The sequence below is a fragment of the Fulmarus glacialis genome, unplaced genomic scaffold (genome assembly GCF_000690835.1).
Source record: "Fulmarus glacialis isolate BGI_N327 unplaced genomic scaffold, ASM69083v1 scaffold46834, whole genome shotgun sequence".
In the NCBI taxonomy this organism is placed as follows: domain Eukaryota; kingdom Metazoa; phylum Chordata; class Aves; order Procellariiformes; family Procellariidae; genus Fulmarus; species Fulmarus glacialis.
The window spans coordinates 1-17,838 of record NW_009209714.1 but is presented as its reverse complement, the minus strand read 5'-3'; the positions used below and the strand labels follow the sequence as shown (position 1 = coordinate 17,838).

Genomic DNA, 17,838 nt, shown 5'->3' with positions numbered 1-17,838 from the left:
TGCTGGCCACATTATTTCTCAGACAGGCCAGGATGCCGTTGGCCTTCTTGGCCACTGGGCACGCTGCCGGCTCATGTTCAGCCGGCTGTCAACCAGCACCCCCAGAAGCGGGAGAGCTTGAGTAAACTTTATTCCACTGTTGGTTAGCAAGCAGGCAAACTTGAAATACGAAACTCAGTACTTCACTGTGACACAGATAAACATTACAGTAAGAAACGGCCCGGAGACTTTCTTCTCATCACACCACTTCTAACCAGAACAGCATTCTTTTTTCCAGCTGGGCTGGATCTCAGACGATGCGTTCCTGACTGCTCAGGCGGACATCCTCGCCGGGCACCCCTCAGACCAGCGGCGCACGTCCCAGGCAGGCCTGTCTCCCTAGCGGGACACATCTATATTCTCCCTTTTGACTCAGCAGCCTTAATCAGAACAAACATTCACCTTGGCATCCAAGTTACCTGAACTGCCCCACCAGCACTGCCAGGTCCCGAGGCCCTCCCTGTTCCCTGATGGGGGGGGACACCCCGGGCTCTGAGCCCAACCTGCACCTCTTCCAGCTGAAAGCTCGGCACCTTGCTGTGCTCGGCAGTGGAGAACGCAGGCGGACGTACCCACTTCCCATGATCTAAATGCAAACAGTACCCATTTTGTTTGCCCAGCACTCTAAAATCTCGGTAAGGCCAGGGTTTTCCCCAAACCTATAAGCTTTGAAATAAATTGGAAAGAAGGTTGTAAAACCTTATTAAGATTTCTGATCTAATCAGTGGTCTACAGTTGCTATGGTAACAAGACAGTTATTATACACATCAATGGGGGTGATGTTATGCAAGGATTGATAGCTTTAGAAATCTCATGCTTCCAATTAAAATGAACCTTTAAACACACAGTGGTCCTTAAATGTGACTTCGTTGCAAGTCATCTCACTTCACCCCCACAAAATTAAATGTTACAGTTACGAGACCTTCTTTGCTCCACCATTTCAGGTGAGGATGCCCGGCTTTGGTTCGCACTGATCCTTGTGGCTGTTCACATTTGTGCACGCCTCTCTTAACAAGGCACCAGCAGCCGCAGTGGCCGTGAAGCACCACCTCTCCTTCCCTGCATACTGCTCACCTAGAGCCTCACCGCCGCAAGGGACGGCCTGCCCTGTCACCAGGGTGCAGCTCCAGCCACAGCAGCGGCAGACAAGCAGCAGGCTGTTGCTGGCAATCTCCGCGGCCCTTTCAAGTTGTGCCAGGCTATCTTAGGGTCTGCCAGGAATGTGGAAAATGCAGAGAGGAATCCTGAGGGAGCCGATGCTGCCAAGCTGCTGGGGCAGCCTCAGCAGGGATGCTCCCCGTATCCCTGGGGATATAGCACAACTCCCCAGGCAGCGCTGGTGTGTGCCCACAGACCATGAAACAGGGGACAAAAAGCTCTGGCCCATTTTCGTTTGGCACAGACATTGTCCAGTTCTGGATCTCTGCCGTGACGAAAGCAGAATGGACGCATCCAGCACATGTCTTGTGGAGACCTACCTCCGCACACACGGCACATTTGCAACCCAAATGGTTCTCTTGAGTCCAAAATACCTGTTTCCTTATTTGTGCTAGCCAAAATATGGGAGGAAATGAGGACCAGCAGCTACACACTCGCTGCATACTTATCCCAGCTTTGCAAGTTGGGAAAGAAGAGGAAAGGATTTTGAGAAAGATTTTTAAAGCTATTTAATGGAATTGGAGAGGATTAAGATACCTAAATTCTGTAAAAAAAATTCAGGCATTTCCACCTCACAAACACCACTGCTTTTCAAAGAAATAGGTGCCTGGAAATTTTTGAGTCATTCTTGATACTTGTACCTCCTGCTAATCACATGGCCTTTGTTAGAGCCCCCATTCACTCTTCAGACAAACCCCAGAACACATCCTGCAGCAGCCAGTTTAGTTTATGGCCTGATAAATCAAGACAGGTAGTTTGCCCCAAAAATACCTGACCTGAGAAATCTATCAGGCATTTAAGTCCACATATTGCAAGCAGGCTTCTGCCACAAGAGCTTACCCTTGCCCCGATGAAACCATACACAGGTGACTTGCGTAGACCTGTGGCAGCATCTCAGCTTTTGAAACTTACTTTATCAGAGAGATTTCTTAGAACAAACTAAAATACAATAATTTGATTACGATGGGGAGGAGAGATTCCAAGTTTGGGTGGACTAAGTTTGATTCTACAATATGAAAAGGAAATCAGTTTATACATTTTGGGCTGAGGATGTTACAAAAGGGATACATGATGTCTTATAAATAGAAAAACTGTGGGTAAATGTAATTGCATGAGATGTTCAAATACCTCATTAAAATACTTCAGAAAAAAAGTAATTTTGAATCATTGTTCAAACAAACCAGTTAAGAAGTAAAGAGAAGCATGTAAACACGTACCATTTGAGAATGGGAGCTTTTATATTTTAAAAACACATAGATCAACCAAACCTTTTTATAGCCTACTGAATGAGTTCACTATAAGTCAAAGCTGCTCTTCAGGAAGCACGGCTTAAGCATGCAGCACAATGCTGGGTTTGGGTTCTTTTGGTGTTTTTTTGTTTGTTTATGCAGCTGAAAAGCAAAGTACTATGTCAAAATAAGCTGATTTACTCAGTTCTCAAATGGTTTTGTGAGTGAGGTGCTGAAACTGGCACTAACAATATTCACGCTGAAATACTTCAGTGCACGCATCTTAAAAAGGAAAGGTATGTAAGCACACAAAGCAGTGGATAGTCTACCTGCAGCGTACTTACATGGCAGCATGCCAGCATCACTGCAATGAGCAATCACGTTTTGTAACGAGCCCTCTTCTGCAGAAGGGCTGCAGGTGCTATATGATACTGGTCACTGGTGTTGCCACAAAGGAAAAATGCACACACGTTTCTTATCTGGAAATTTTTTCACGCTGTGTAGTTCCCATGGGGACAGAAAGATGATTAGCATCCCATGAGATTTTTACCTTTCTCATAATCCAATGACAAACCCACACCCTTTTGTGGCTTCTTTGCTATTACAGTTTCTTAACGATTGTTAGCGCCAGTTATGAAGCACCGTGTCGATGAAAAATGAAAACTTCTAACCAGAAGTTGGCTGTGCCTTCTTCTGCCCAAGCACATTAGCTTCCTCTTCTGCACTGGTAGAATACTGCCCCGAAGTGGTTTTCATGCTGCCAGATGGCTTGGCACATTCATGAGCTGTATCTCTTTTTTGACAATCTCCTGTTTGCTCTAGCAGGGAAAAGGATTCATTTATACCCCTAAGCTGTTCTGTAGGCCCCATACAGAAGGTAATATAAATAATTATCCATCCCATTTAATCAACTGTTCAGAGAGTAGTAGTCAATATGCCAGATGCTTGATTAAATTTAGTCCAGATATTTGCGTATGTTGGTAACTGTAGCCCGATCTTACAGGTAAAGAGGTGTATTTTGAGATTGTCCCACATAGTACAGTTAAACTCATTAATGTAAAGCAATTTTATTATCAAGTATCATCTAATTTGCAGCTTTCTTTCGCAGGAGATATAATTTTGTTTACTAACTTAGGCAGATTTGCAGTGATTTACCAGTTGCAGAAACAAATTGAGCATGCTAGCCTGAAAGGCAGCAGAAAGGAAGGACAGAGGAATGACTGAATGAGGAAGTAGAACAGTAACAAATAGAAAGGAAAACCTGAAAAAGAATAAAAAATAAAAGAAACAGTTTTTAACAATTTTATGCAAAGCATAGCAGTTCCATAAGGATCTGGAAACACAATTTTAGCCATTCTAAACTATTATGTTAAAATTCATACAGTGCAATGTAGCAGCAACTAGAAAACCCTGTGTTTGGCCAAGTTGTTTGTGGAGGTCTCAGGTAGCAAGGAGTGGGGAAAGCACAGTATCTGACCCCTTTTGTGTAAGGACTTGCAAGCAGTAAACACATTTTAAAAATAAAGTGATTGTCCCTCTTGTCATGTGAGGGAGAGTTGCCCTTCTTCGCCCCCAAAATGCAAAACCTTGTCAAATCTCTGCTGTGTTAGAGATTGCTGTAACACAAAAGGATTGTAGTTACAATCCCACATTCCCTGCTTCTCCAATATGTCCCCTCTCATGACAGGGAGATCGAGAAGGCACATAGCACAGAAATGGTGAGGTTAACCTCAAGTTAAAATATACGTGCAACAAGTCCCATTATACTGTGCTTCTCTAGTTATGTAGTAACAAGTTCTCTCTCGCAGTCTGGTGAAAAGCTGGTGAGAAAGCAAGGACTCTAGCATATGCAGTTATCAGACAGCAGCTGAGAGTCTGTCGTGGCAAGAGCCTTTGGCTGCAACCATTCTCAACATGATGGCACTAGTGTAGCAAGTCTGATCCCTAAGCTCCATTCTCAACATGATGGCACTAGTGTAGCGAGTCTGATCCCTAAGCCGTAGCCCAGTTCACCTGTCTCAACACAGGCTCTGATGGGACTAAAGGCAGGAGAATAAACAGACTCTATTCTGCTTCGCAGCCCTCATAATGCCACAGCCACTTCAGGGAGGCACTTCAGACACCCTGCTGTCTTTTCCGGACCCTGAGCCACAGCCTGTGGCAGCTTTTGGCAACATGAACCTTCTGAACCCTCAGCCCTTTCCAGGAGAGGTCCTTGGGTGTGCCGTGTCCTGCTAGCTCTACATAATTTAGTGAGATTGTAGTAGTTGTGCTGGGCTACCTTTATGGCACAAGAGCAGCCCAATGGCATCATAAAGGTAGCTGAAGCGAGAGTCAAAACCTATAGACAAATACCCTACATGTGCTGACATGCAGCCACCACAGCAACAATTTTCCAAGCAGAGCAACACCCAGACTGTGAGGCAAGTTTGTTTCATAAAGGAAATGGTAGTTTTAGGAGAGAAAGGGAGAAGCTTCTCAAAATACACCTCTACACCATCCTGCTTTGGGGATGGTTTTGCCTCTCCTCTCTCTAGAGGGTAACGGTGGGCTCTGCAGGCAGCACAACTGCTCAGTCTTCACAACCCAGTGTTACGTATCTGCCTTGACTTGTCTGCCCCCATCCTACACTATGAAAAACTGCCGTGTGAAAGGGCACCCCTTTGTCTCACAGCTTAAGTGATGGGAATCACCTTGGATGTCTGTCTTGAGAAGAGTCCTAGGAAGGAAGACGTCTCACCCCCAGATTTCAAATGTTGTCATTTGTGCCAGCTAACACCATGCTGAGCAACGCTCCTGTGACTACTTCTCCATGTATCCTATGCTATCAGAGGAAGCCTTAGCTATTCTAAGAGCCAACTGTGGGCCAGGAAATGCATCAGCAAAAGTAGAAATCCAGCGCACACTCAAAAAGCAGCAAAGACAGGGGAGCAGCCTACTGTTGTGCGTAAAATGTACCAAGCCTGGCCCTGGCACACAGACTCATTGCCTGAGGAGGAGATGAACTCAGTCACATGCAGCGATCCCACAGAAAGGAGGAGCACAAAGAGAGCAACAGGCTGGCTGCAAGGAACAAAGTTGTGGTCGCTCCCCTGGAAACGTGCTGAACCACAGAGCTGCATTTAACGTTATTGTGTGTGACCAATACCAGTAAGCATCTCAATTCAGACCAAACTAAACCATAATATACACGAGTCCCTTAATTGTTCAGTTACATTATTAATACCAAGGGATTCGTCCTTCACTTGGTTTGATCAAAGGAAGAAAATATAGAGTACCAACCCGTGGGTGGAGGACATGAGGAATAAGTGACCAGACGTACTTTTCTTGCTCTTTTTTCTTCAAAATGAATAACCCTCTTCCCTTCCAAGTGAAAACAAATCAGGGGACAATGACACATCGAATTCTAGTAGAAGACAAGCACGCTGAAACAACAGTTATATCAACACTCCTACCTTCTTGAGGAAATGATCTGACTGAGGGGCTGCTCTGACCATCCTTTTCTTTATCAGAAGGAACTTTCTTCAGCACAGGTGGAAGAAGGGCAACTTTTGGGGAACTGGGGCCGGAGGGAGACTCCGGAGCATCCTCTGTGGAGTACCATGAACAAAAGCGTGAGAAGTTATATTTGCGCTGTAGCTCACAGAAATGGTGCTGTTATGATCAGCCAAACCTCAACACAATATACAAACAAGAAACAGCTAGAATCTGTGTCAGAAAAAGAAGGATTCAGAAATTTACATTATGTCAAGAGAACGCATGATGGCCCTCAGTTCAGGTGAAAGAATTTTAATAGACAAAGCAAAGATGTAAATTTCAGCATTTTTAATGTGTACTGCTATTGTAGCACAAATAGAAATCTGATGGGACCAACTGAAATTTCCTGCAAGACATAAGTATGCAATTTGTAAAGAACAGCTGAAAATTATTTTGGATGGATTTCTGGAAATATTTGTTCTATTTATATTTTTATTGTCCTGAAACATAATGAACTGATCAATTTAGATGTCCTGTTTCACAGTTATAAGGCATAAAAGTGAACCAGGGAAACAAATTTCATAAATAGCCTACAGAACTCTGCACTTCCACGAATAAATTGCCAGTACATAACATGATAGCATCTGCAAAGATCTTCTAAATAGAAAAAATACTTTGTCTTCTAGACTGTGAGGAAATCTGGAACTTAAATTCAAATCCATAGTTTAAACCATCTGGATATCTTGTTTCTCTAAAAGGCTGGATATGTGTTATGTATGGCAAGTTGACTACCATCTTTACAGTCCTTACAGGAAGACCTTTTCAGTCTTACACTAGACAGCCTTTGGACAGTAGGGAAGTACCGCTAGCTGCAATGGATTACTTAAACTGCTTGTACGCTTGCTTCCCAAGGAGTAAACAGTGGTATATGTACACAACAGAGGAACTAGGAAGATACATTAGTATTGATAGAAGGAAAGAAGAACTCAGAGTATCACCTGTATTGCATATTTGTACAATGAGTTAATTCAGTTGCATACTGGAAATTAATAGGAATTTATCTCACTGTTGAGGAGCCACCACAAAGGAGTCAAGCTTTTTACTTTCAGCACAGGAAAGTGATGACCTTCCAAATGCAACTCGATCTGAACAGATACACCAATTCTTGGACTTTCTCCACGCTTTCGATGCGCCTGTGAGGCCAGTTGCTTTGGGAAGCTCAGTATCAACATACGGATGAGCACAATGCTTGGCAAACAGAGATATGTATTTTCTGAACTAAAGCTGTTATGTGCTTTATTGAGGAACCACTTTCAGTCTTTGATAATTTGTGGACATCTGAGCTGTGTTCCTTTGCCCTCAGATTACTTAGCAAAAATTTGCTACCATTAGTTTGGCCACACCGCTGGAAACAACGGCGGGAGCAAAAGCATAAATAGATTATTGCTTGGCTTCTTCATCACATCGCTCGGGCGTGCTTAGCTTAGTTAGACTGCAACAGAGATGGTGCTGCTTTTACTGCCACCTGAGGAGCTGGCCTATTATGAGTAAATATTAATTACTCTCTGTGTTAAACCCACAGTATGCTCTCTCCGCAGGAAATAGGAGCTGGCAGAAACAGATAGCTCAGGTCTTTCTGATACCTAAGATTTTGAGATAACACACTGCCTATTTTACAGATTAAGTATCACGAAATAAGCCATGCTTTCCTATTGTATTCATTTTCGTGATCATCTTACCTGACACTTCTCACTTTTATGACCATTTCTAAAATGGTCAATAAAATAAATTTAAAGCCATCTAAAACCTGAAGGTGATTCTGTATTTGAACAATATTCTACCCACTGGAGTGCAGAGACTAAGTAATGCTCAGGTTACTCATCAAGGAGGTGGCTGTGATATCCCTCTGCCCCCTCGTCCTCACCAGAAATGACATCTTTCTAAGATCAACAGTGAGTACGGGAAAAGCCTAGAGGTCTGCAAGCTCTTACAGATGGCTATGCTCACATTTTTCAGTCATTAGCAATTAATAAGCTGTATTTGCCATAGCTACTGGGGGAGTCAGTAACTAGCATTTAATTCCCCCCAACTGCAGTGGCTGTACTTTGGGAAGAGGGGGTTGTGACATTGGCCTATTAAATAGCAGACAGAAAAATGTGCGGGAGATCTGCTGAAATATTTCCCGCTATTGGAAACCTTGAGATAATATCTGGGCAGGAGGTTAGGACAGAGCAGAAATTAATAGTCATTCAACTGGCACTCTTGCAGGGTTATAAAAGCACAGTTACAATTATTTCCAGTCAAAAGCAATAAGGAAAGAAACAAGGGCAAAACAAAGAAAAAGAGAGTGAGAGACAGTTGGTTTGTGCAAGTTATTAAGAATAACAGGCATTTGCTTGAGAGGCTAAGAGCAGCCTGCCAGAAAACCCTAAGGACTTTAGTATTTAGAGCCAGGTGTTTAGAGAAAATACAGCTATTTTTGTCAGTACTACTACAACAGGGCTTTGATGCTGAAGTAGCTTTTTATGCTCACCTCTTCCGTGAAAGCAGGCTAACTCAAAACAGCTTTACCGCTGCTGCTATTGCTTCTCAGGCTTTACTATTGCGGATCACAGATTAAACCATTTTAATAAGTTTATTTGAATTAGGGCAGAGGGAGGTGGAAAAGAAGGATGCAAGTCAAGAGCAAGCGACTGAAGAACCTGTCCCTCTACACTTAACTTCTGTTCAGGATGTGGCCATGGTTGTCTCCTCCATAGCCCACACAAATACTACTCAGAAGTACCCAGCTGGGGATAACGAACTCCCAGAAGAGCTCCTCACCGGTACGAGAGGCAGAGCGTGGTTTCTGTGGCACCGTGGGTCGTCCTGCTAGGCTGGGCTTTGTTGACTGCAGTGGGGGTTTTGGGCTGGTTGGTGTATTGGAAGAACTTCTTGCCTTCGCACCAGCTTCTGCCTTTGGTTCAGCTTTTGAATTTTTTTCTGATGATGCTGAGATGGAGTCACCTTTATTTGAGGCAAACCGACTCTCTGGAAGGGTCTGCTGGAGTTTAGGCACTAAAATAAATAGACACATAAAATAAAGTTTCCTGCCACACAGAAGGCTCTGTGCACAGATATGCTTGTGTAGAAAATACCATCATTAGCTCACATATCACTGCTGCACTGCTGTTTGAGTGTGCAAGAGGACCCCTAACATTTCATTCAAAATTACTGCAAGAAAAGCATTTAAAACTGCTAATTCTTACACGTGCTAAGCTTCATAATTCAATTGCTGCAGAGGTGATGGCATCTCCCCCTTTTTAATATATTTGGGGTGATGGCTGGCTGGACCTTATTCTTCCTTCATATTTCTGGGAGCAGATGGTACAACCTACCTGCTGAGAAAGCAGCGATGGATCTGAGGAAAAGGCAGCCTTTGGCTGTTTTGTGCCTCTACAGACAAAAGGTTGGGTATCCAAGATCAACAGAGAAATCCTGGCCCAGAAAATAAATCCCAAACGTGTGATCAGCAGGCTACATCTTGTTATTTGTTGCTTTTAGCAAGCTCTAGAGGAGATTTTGAAACTTAGCCAAGATCAAAGTATTCTTTACATAATATTTTGATTTATCTAATAACGCTGTATATAGATTACGGTTTCCACATATTAGCAAGTTTACCAACATATTATTTATTCCAAACAAAGACCAAGGTATTTACAGATAAAGCTACACTGACTTCCAAGCAATAAATCCGTCCTATCTAGCTGTGCAAGTTGGTGGAAAGCCTGCTGGACTCAAGGTTGCAAACAAGCAAAACGCCTGCCCTACTTTCCTACTCTGCAGCTTTCAGAAGGTTGAAGGCTTGTATGTAGCAGGTATAATGATAATCTTGGAACTTGTACATTAGCTTGGGACTTTCAACAATTGTGACATCTTTATTCTCAGAAGAGAATTACAGACTAACTGAAATGCAGACTGGTAGCCTTGGTACTTGGCAAAGCCAAGTATGTGCTCACAGATGCTGATTTGACCTACCTACCTGCTATTCCCATTCAGAAATCCTACTTGTTATGAAAGTGCTGAGCACAGACATTTCAATGGCAGTGGGAGGGAGGGGAATGTTGATATAGTTTGTTGCAAGCCAATCTCCAATACGTTTTTCCAGCTTATGTAGCTGTTTTTCAGCCCAGCTGGAGTTAAACTCTGGCAAACCATAGAGTTGTGTGGCGCATACATATTTGTGTGAGTGCGTGACACGGAGAGTTTGTGTCTGCATGCATGCAATAGATTTGCATGCTGCAAGCGAAACAGCAGGACATCTTCTTCACCTGTGTGTGTGCATACAAAAAAGCAGGCAACATCCAGATGTGAAGCAAGGAATAAAAAAATCCTTATTCTCCTTCTGCATCACTATCTATAGTTTTCCTGTAGCAATATCCAGCAATTTTCCATGAACTCTCTTTCTTGCCTTCCTAACCTCAGGACTGCTAATATTATTAGAACCAGTAAGTTAAAATAAATTAACCTGAAACAAAGACAAACTGTAGTCACAACAGCGAAGAGCAGCCTTGGGAAGCTCTCAAGCAAGAGTGGTAAAGAAAGAACCGACAGCTGGAGGCCAAAAGGAAGGGGCATGCACAGTGCAGTGAGGTGGGGGTGAAATGTGTCATATACAGAGACAAGGACCAGAGAAAAATTGGGGTCAGACACTCCCAGCTACTCTAATGCCCCAAACACAGACTATTCTTGCTCCTCTGACTTCAGTTTGATGATATCTGGAGATGTATATAGTACACAAGGTTCTCCTCAAAAAATAAGCAGGCTTTAAAAGCTTTGATTTATAGAGTTCAGCATGCTCTGAATATGCTGTCTTTTAGAACTAGCTTTAGAAAGGTATAAAACTTCAAAATTGATTTCTGAAATGCTCAACCAAGAAGGCCACATTTGGATTTTGATTTCAGCCCGTTTTATCAGCCTTGCTTCTGTATGTTTTGGCAACCCTATGTACCGTGCAGGATACCTACCACTGCTGTTGACAAATCAGACGTGGATTTCCTAGTTCAGCCCACTCCTTTCAGTCCAGTGAATGTGGCATGCACAAACCACCAGAGCTGAATCCCTTTTGAACACTTCACTGGCCAGTCCCAAAAGCATGCACAGAGACCAGAATTTCGTCTTGTCCTGAGATGGCTGCATTGTAGGCACTGCCACGTCAGGGCCCAGAACTACAGCTTGACAAGGTGCAGAGGGAATCGGTGCTGTAAGCACTGCAAGGCTGGACTCCACTTTGTACATGATGGAGAGTCATTTTGTGCATGTGTGCAGTGTCCAGGGGCACCACAGCTTTGCAGACAGCCCTGGCTTCGGTCAAGCCAGGTAAATCCTGGGAAGAGCCAGCTGCCATTGCCTATGAGATGTCTATTGTAACAGCTGAAAGCCAGGACTACTCAAGCTGGTACCTGCATTGACTACTATAAACCTTGCAAATTGGTCATATTTAGGTCATCAGGTGTATTCAGGAGTTTCACTTCTTCGTGCGCAGACATTTTTGCTGGTTACTGTGTTCAGCTTCAGCTTTGCTCATCCCATTACAAGTCAGCACCCTTTCGAAGGCGCCCCAGGCACATGCACCGAGTACTTTCCCTCCTGTGCGACATGGAGCACAAGAGTAAAAGCTGAGCCGTCTACTCAGCCCTAGAGCTGACCTCATGAAAAGTGTTTGTTGTCAAACACAATACAAAAAGTGAGCTTTGTTTCTAATCCTTTCCACATAGGCATACGCTCATATTTTGCTTAAGCAACTGTGGGCACACAATCTGGAGAGGGAAGTGAGATTTTGAGGTTAGGTATTTTGCATTTTCTAGAAAGAGTTTATACCAGGAAAACCAAAATGTACCTGTACCACTTCCATCCAGTCGTTCTGAGCTCATCGCCATGTCAAAAGACTCTCTGGGAGTTGTGTCATTCCCAAGTTTCTGAAAGAGTGAGAAAAGCTCTCATATTAGTAATACTACCTGTAATTAATACAACCCAGTGGTTCTGTTCAAAAAAAAGCTCTAATTTGGAAGCCATAAGGCAGAGAAAGCAGTGATAGTAATAAATGGTAGATTCTCTCTCCTTGTTTCTCTTTCAGGTCTTGGAGATCTAAGTAGGAAGAAAATGGCACTGATTTGATAACTAATACTGCCACACGTCTAGCAAAGCTGCAATGACACCCTGTCTCCTAAGCAAAAAGTCTTCTAATGTACAGGAGTTGAAACTAAAGGTGCTAGTTAGAAACAGTCTTTTCTCCAAAGATAGCTCCCTATTTAAAAATTCCTTGTTGAGGTTTAAAATAAGAAGTCTTTTTCTGAAGATCTAGATTTTGAATATAAGACTGCTGAATGGATCATATGCTTTTCCACATACAAGAATAATTTTTTATTTTAAATAAACTTACAACTACAGAAGCAGCAGTACCCACATATTTACAGGATTTCTTTGAAAACAAATAGACCTTACTTCTTGAAAGGTGTTTAAAGCTACCCATCACAAGGGCTGCTGGATGTTCAGCACCTCTAAAGAAAGGGGGCCTCTTGTTTAAGTGCTGATATTTTACCAAGTCTTTTATTCTCAAGAATAGCTTTCCTAACAACCTGGCCTCAAAAGAAAAGGTGGAAAGACTTTTGCCATATCATAGCTCTAGCCTAAGTGAGCTTGAAACTTGTGTATTCACCACGAGAAGTTTAGATACACAGCTGATGTGCTTGTAAAAAAAAAAGCCTCCTTTTACTGTCTTACCTGCTACCAAAGCTTAAGCGGAGGGATAAACAGAAGAATACAAAAAGTGCATAGAAATAAGTGCAGGATATACTATGACAGAAAGCCTTAGAAAGATAAGACTAGGCAAAAAAGTGAGATTTTTTTTGAAACTGAAAAAGCGGGAATAGACTTTTGCAGGCAAGTAACTTAAGGCAAATGATTTGTGCTGATGACCGTTTCATTTGGTTATATACCCACGCATAAGTCACGTTGACATGTTCAGGACACTGCTACTACTCCTCCAACACCAACTCTGCATGACTTGTGCTGGGATCTGACTGTCCCATAGCATTCAGAAACCTCCACCACGTGCTGTGCAGTGTACGTCAAACACGATCACTGCCCTTTGGAGCTTACAAGCTGAAAGACTGCTAGGTATAGCACGTAGATAAAAATTGGAACAACAGGAAATGTAGGAAGGAAGAGAATGGTTGCAAGTAGCAGGAGCATATACTAATTATAGAAAAACTGAGGATTTGGAGTGAAAATAGTATTTTAAATATAAACATAAAGGAATGGTCTCTAAATATCCATGCTGGCCACGTTGTCTTTCCCCTGTGGTAGTAACTCAACACAGGCTTTTCAAGAGAAGCAGATTTTCGGGAGCAATGCAGAAAACTGTGGTGGGCCTTACAGATTTACTGATACCCCCATTTTGCTCATGTAATCTCACAGCCCCTAAAACAAAGCCTCTCTTCAATACAACAAAGAAAAGGATGGAGATGCGGAGTGCCTGCCATTCTTGTATAAGACCTGGCAGGGTAATGCTACCTCCCGACCTCCCCACTAAGTACAGGTGTGCACTTAAAATAGCACACCCCATTAAGGAGGATGCTATTAGAATCATCATTAAACTTCCTGTACTGTAAAACTACCCCAATACAGATATAACTATCCACTCTAAGGGATTATATTTCCACAGGTTTTAAGTATAAAATCATCTGTATGTTAAAAACCACGTGTAAGCCAAACAACGAAGTCTTCTGGTCAGAAGCGCTCTAGAAATGCCATGACTTGTAGGGCCAGAATGGTAAGCTAGGGTGCCCATACATAGAAAACAAAGTCCCCTCCAAAGCTAGCAGGAACATTATGCTTTGTACCACTGGGTGAAAACTCAGTTTTTATTCCCATTTCTTGACTGTCATTGATATTTTGGCTAAATTCTCACCTCTCCACCTCCTACAGTCTTTGTAAGACTGTCTTGGCTATATATTTTTGAAGGTAATACCACTCTTCACTTACTGGATTTTTCTTCCATACCTTGGGAAAAAAAAAAACTTTTGAGAACTGAATTTACCAACAATTTCTTCATGGAATGTGAATTCTCATGAACTTTCACTGAAATACTCATTTTCCTACGTAAATATTAAAGATATATGCATAACACTTAGCTACAGTAAATGACTTAAGAGCTGTATGACAATATGAAAACTAATTTCGCTACAACTCCCTCCTCCCTCCCTCGTTAGGGGACTACTGGGGAAATATAACCATGTACAGAGGCAAAATGCCAGTGCTGACATCTATCAGTGTAGTACTTAAAAATGCAATTAGGATGTTAGCATGTTTGGCTACCTACTGTACACACATTACAAACTGCTTATGGTCCCGAGACAACACTAAACACTTGCTGCAAAAATTTACTCTGAGAAGCTGTCAATCATGTCACATAAATGCAGGTGAATTTATCATGTAGATAAATAATGACCAGGCTCTACTTTTATTAGGAATTCATGCAAGGTTGGGAAATACTGCAGAGTTGGGTGCCATTGAGAGTGAATAAACAGGTTACCAATGATCTTGGTCTGCTCATAGGTCTCGAGGTATTTAAAAATTCAGTCTGTAAACACTAGATGGAGCTAAAAGATCTTTTTATATACACCTAGAGGCAACACTAATCTGCAAATACTTGTCTTTACCATTAATGCCAATTTGCACGTTGTATTCTAAGCAAAAGAAAACAAAAAAGCATTTACCATCTTTCCATCTACTGTGCACCTGCTCATCACTTGTATCTGTAACAAGACTGCAGTAGGGTATGAATGAAATAGTAAATTCCTTCTGGCTTTGTTTTCATGTAAAATAGCTCAGAATATAAGCAGCCATCTGTACCTTAAAGGAAAATACAATTTTTTATCATACTGGAATTCTGACAAATTTGAAGATTTTAGGGAAGTTGATGTCATACCCTTCCTAAACAATGTAATAGCAGTGGGATGCTGTCTTCTGTAGCTCAACCATCAAGATACTGTATGATTTTCACCTTCATGAATATAATGAACAAAAGTGCAAACCTAAATTATTTGATATTGTGATCTAAGATTAAGTATCTGAAAAATTCTTTTGAAAAGCAGTTACATTTTCTGTGGTCTGGGCAACATTAAGAATGGATAACTCAGTGCCCTACCATGTACAGATTCCTATTTCAATTCAGTTTCCTTGTTGCTCTTTAAATAAAAATAATAATAAAAAAGACCTACTTTTGCATTCCATAAATACAAATTTTTACAAAATCTAACAAAAAAATAAGATCAATAAAATTATTTTCTTGAAAATTAAAACTGAAAGAAGGAGGGTAACCCTTCCAACCAGTAAAAAAGCAAAGTGTGGGAAAAAAAAGAATACTGTGAAAAGGCAACAACTTTTCTTTTTGATAGATGAAATGCAAGTTTTCAATCAATGCTATGAAAGTTCATCAACCGAAGAGGACTTTTACTCTCCCCGCTTAAAAAAAAAATCACACATGCTGATATTCTACCTCAAGTCACATCATTCCAGATCTGACTAACTTTAGATGACAAGTGCTAAGAACTTGAAGAGCACCAAGCATTTATGCAGTTGTAAAACTTTATATAATCTGGAGTAGCTTGGTATTTTATAAGTTACAGGCAGAGCATAACACACTTATTTAAAATCACATGGCATTTTACTTGAAAACTTGATGTTTTAGAAATCAATGAGACTATTCATGGGCACTACTCAGCACTAATGAGAAAGGTAAGAATTGGTAATTTCTTTAGAAAATCATTTTTATGCTGAGGATCCCTTTAACGAGCCATAGACTACTGTGTTAATTTGAATCTGCTTATTATAAGACTCCAGCGTCTGCAGGAATGGTTCAGACGTCATGGCAAGCACTATAAGACTATGAAGAAAGGTAAAAATGAACTTTGGGTGCCTTGCTTGGTCACAACAAGACAATTCTGCAATGTGTTAAAGGAAGGAAAACACAGCAAAGCTTGCAGATGTTGTAAGGTACCTTGTTGTAAGGTAACACTTTCCAAAATACAGGGGATAATGGTGGGGAATGGATAGCACCTGAATGCCCTGCATGTTGAAGAGGAAGAGAGGAGTGAAAAAAGGCTGATCCTTTCGTAATTTTAGAACATGCCAACTGCAGCTGGGAGGAAGCAGGGGATGATAATGGGGAAGTTCAATGGGAAATGGGCATCAGGCAAAACAGGTCAGCACAAAATGCTTTGGAGCAACACGAGGATATTCCACTCCGCACATTTGCGAAGTGAAGCAGGGTTCCTGCTCAGCATCAGCACTTCACAGAGGAGAAAACTAGAGAGAGCGAAGGGAATCCAGACAGATAATTGGGAATAGATTAATTTTTTTTAACATATGTTTATTTTCTTTGAGTGTTAGTATTTGAAATGCAGAAATCAAAGGCATAAAAATAATTTGGTGTGGTACAAAAGGACATAAAAATAAAAAAGTGCAACAAGAAAAGTATAAGCTGAATAGCTGTAAACAGTGTCTGGAAGCCAGATTTACTTCTCTGCACGGAATATATACTTTAAAATACAGTACATCTCTCCATCTTTCTACATCACCTTCCAAAAGAGAAGAGTACAGATAGTTACCACTGTAGTTAACTCTGCCAAACACCTGAGGTACTGGTGTGCAGGGGGCACACAGTAAGAAGTCTGTCCTAGATTTACCTTTTGTAAAGCATGCTTCCATTACACATGAATAAACCACACATCATATAGAGTGGAGACATTCAAGCTGTGCTTACTAGTCACCCCAAAATTACTCTGTAATACATGCAAACAATTACATGTCCTCTTCTGTGCTTGTGATGGCCTGACATCAAGCGCAAGAGCTGGTGTCACCTCCTCCACAGGAGGAGAGAAAGTGCAGGCTTAAGGGTGCATCTCCTGCTCTACATGTGCAGCCAAGTCCTTGGCCAGCATACTTGTGTTCAACCACCACAGCAGAGAGCAATCTCTTGTAGGAACACCATAATCCCTGGTGGAAAGCAGGTGATGTGTCAAGCCCCAGCCACCAACCCTTGTAGACCCAACCCACCTCCCCTGAAGACACCTAGCTCTTGTTCATTTTTTCAACTCAAGAGAAATCAAATTGTCTTCACCTTCTGAGCAGAGGCTGCTCTCTTCTCCTGCTTGGCTTTCATTTCTGCGAGAAGTCCACTGCCCATCACCTGCACGCCATACCTCCGGCCTCCTTGTGGGCTTCCTTTGCTGTCACCCCTCTCAGCTTTTGCCGCATCGTCGGGCTGCGCTTCCTCCAGCGAGTCTGGTGTCTTTAATTCCTCAGATCGCTCTGTACCACCGTTCTGCTCTGAAGGCTTTACCTCCTTCTTGCTTGTGTCCACAGCTGGACTTTTTGCAGTAACCTTGGGCGAGGAGGGCTCCTCTGCCACCAGCACAGTCTGGGGACGTTCAGATTTGGAGCCTCTTGATTTGATTAAGTTAAGAAAGCCACTCTTCCTTGAGTCCCTTTTCTTCTTCTCATCACCTGCTTCACTGGGCTCACTGCTGTCTGAACTTTTAGTTGACGGTCTCCTAATAAAAGACACAGACATTTTAAACTCTTCTCCACTCCCCTCCTCCCTCTCTTAAATAGTACCAAATGACTTCTCCTGGGCAAAGCCAATCTTTTGTATGATCCATACACTGCCCTAGGCCCAGTCATTAGCTGGTGTCTCTAAATGAAAAACTGGACAATTAACATTGTTCATACTGTCTTGACAATTCCTGTGCTGGCCTTATGCATGGTATAATGAGGAGAGGCAGCCGTTTCACCTGCACTGGGCACCCAGCTGTTTCCAACGCCAGACAGCTCTGCCCAAGCTCTCTATGCACATATGTATTGGGTTTGTGTGGCGAGGTTACGGGGGGGG

At 42.2% G+C, this 17,838-nt stretch overlaps 1 protein-coding gene across 1 annotated transcript in view; it reads right to left on the bottom strand.

Annotated features, from left to right (window-relative positions):
• Window positions 1–17,500, bottom strand: part of LOC104076139 (leucine-rich repeat-containing protein 16A-like) — a gene marked incomplete at its 5' end in the record, with an annotated part of 19,284 nt that extends 1,784 nt beyond the window's left edge. The window contains 4 exons of the mRNA XM_009576903.1: window positions 5,882–6,016; window positions 8,727–8,960; window positions 11,782–11,860; window positions 17,068–17,500. Coding sequence (XP_009575198.1) covers window positions 5,882–6,016; window positions 8,727–8,960; window positions 11,782–11,860; window positions 17,068–17,500 — 881 coding nt within the window. The remainder of the gene's footprint in view (window positions 1–5,881; window positions 6,017–8,726; window positions 8,961–11,781; window positions 11,861–17,067) is intronic.
• Window positions 17,501–17,838: the final 338 nt, after the last annotated feature.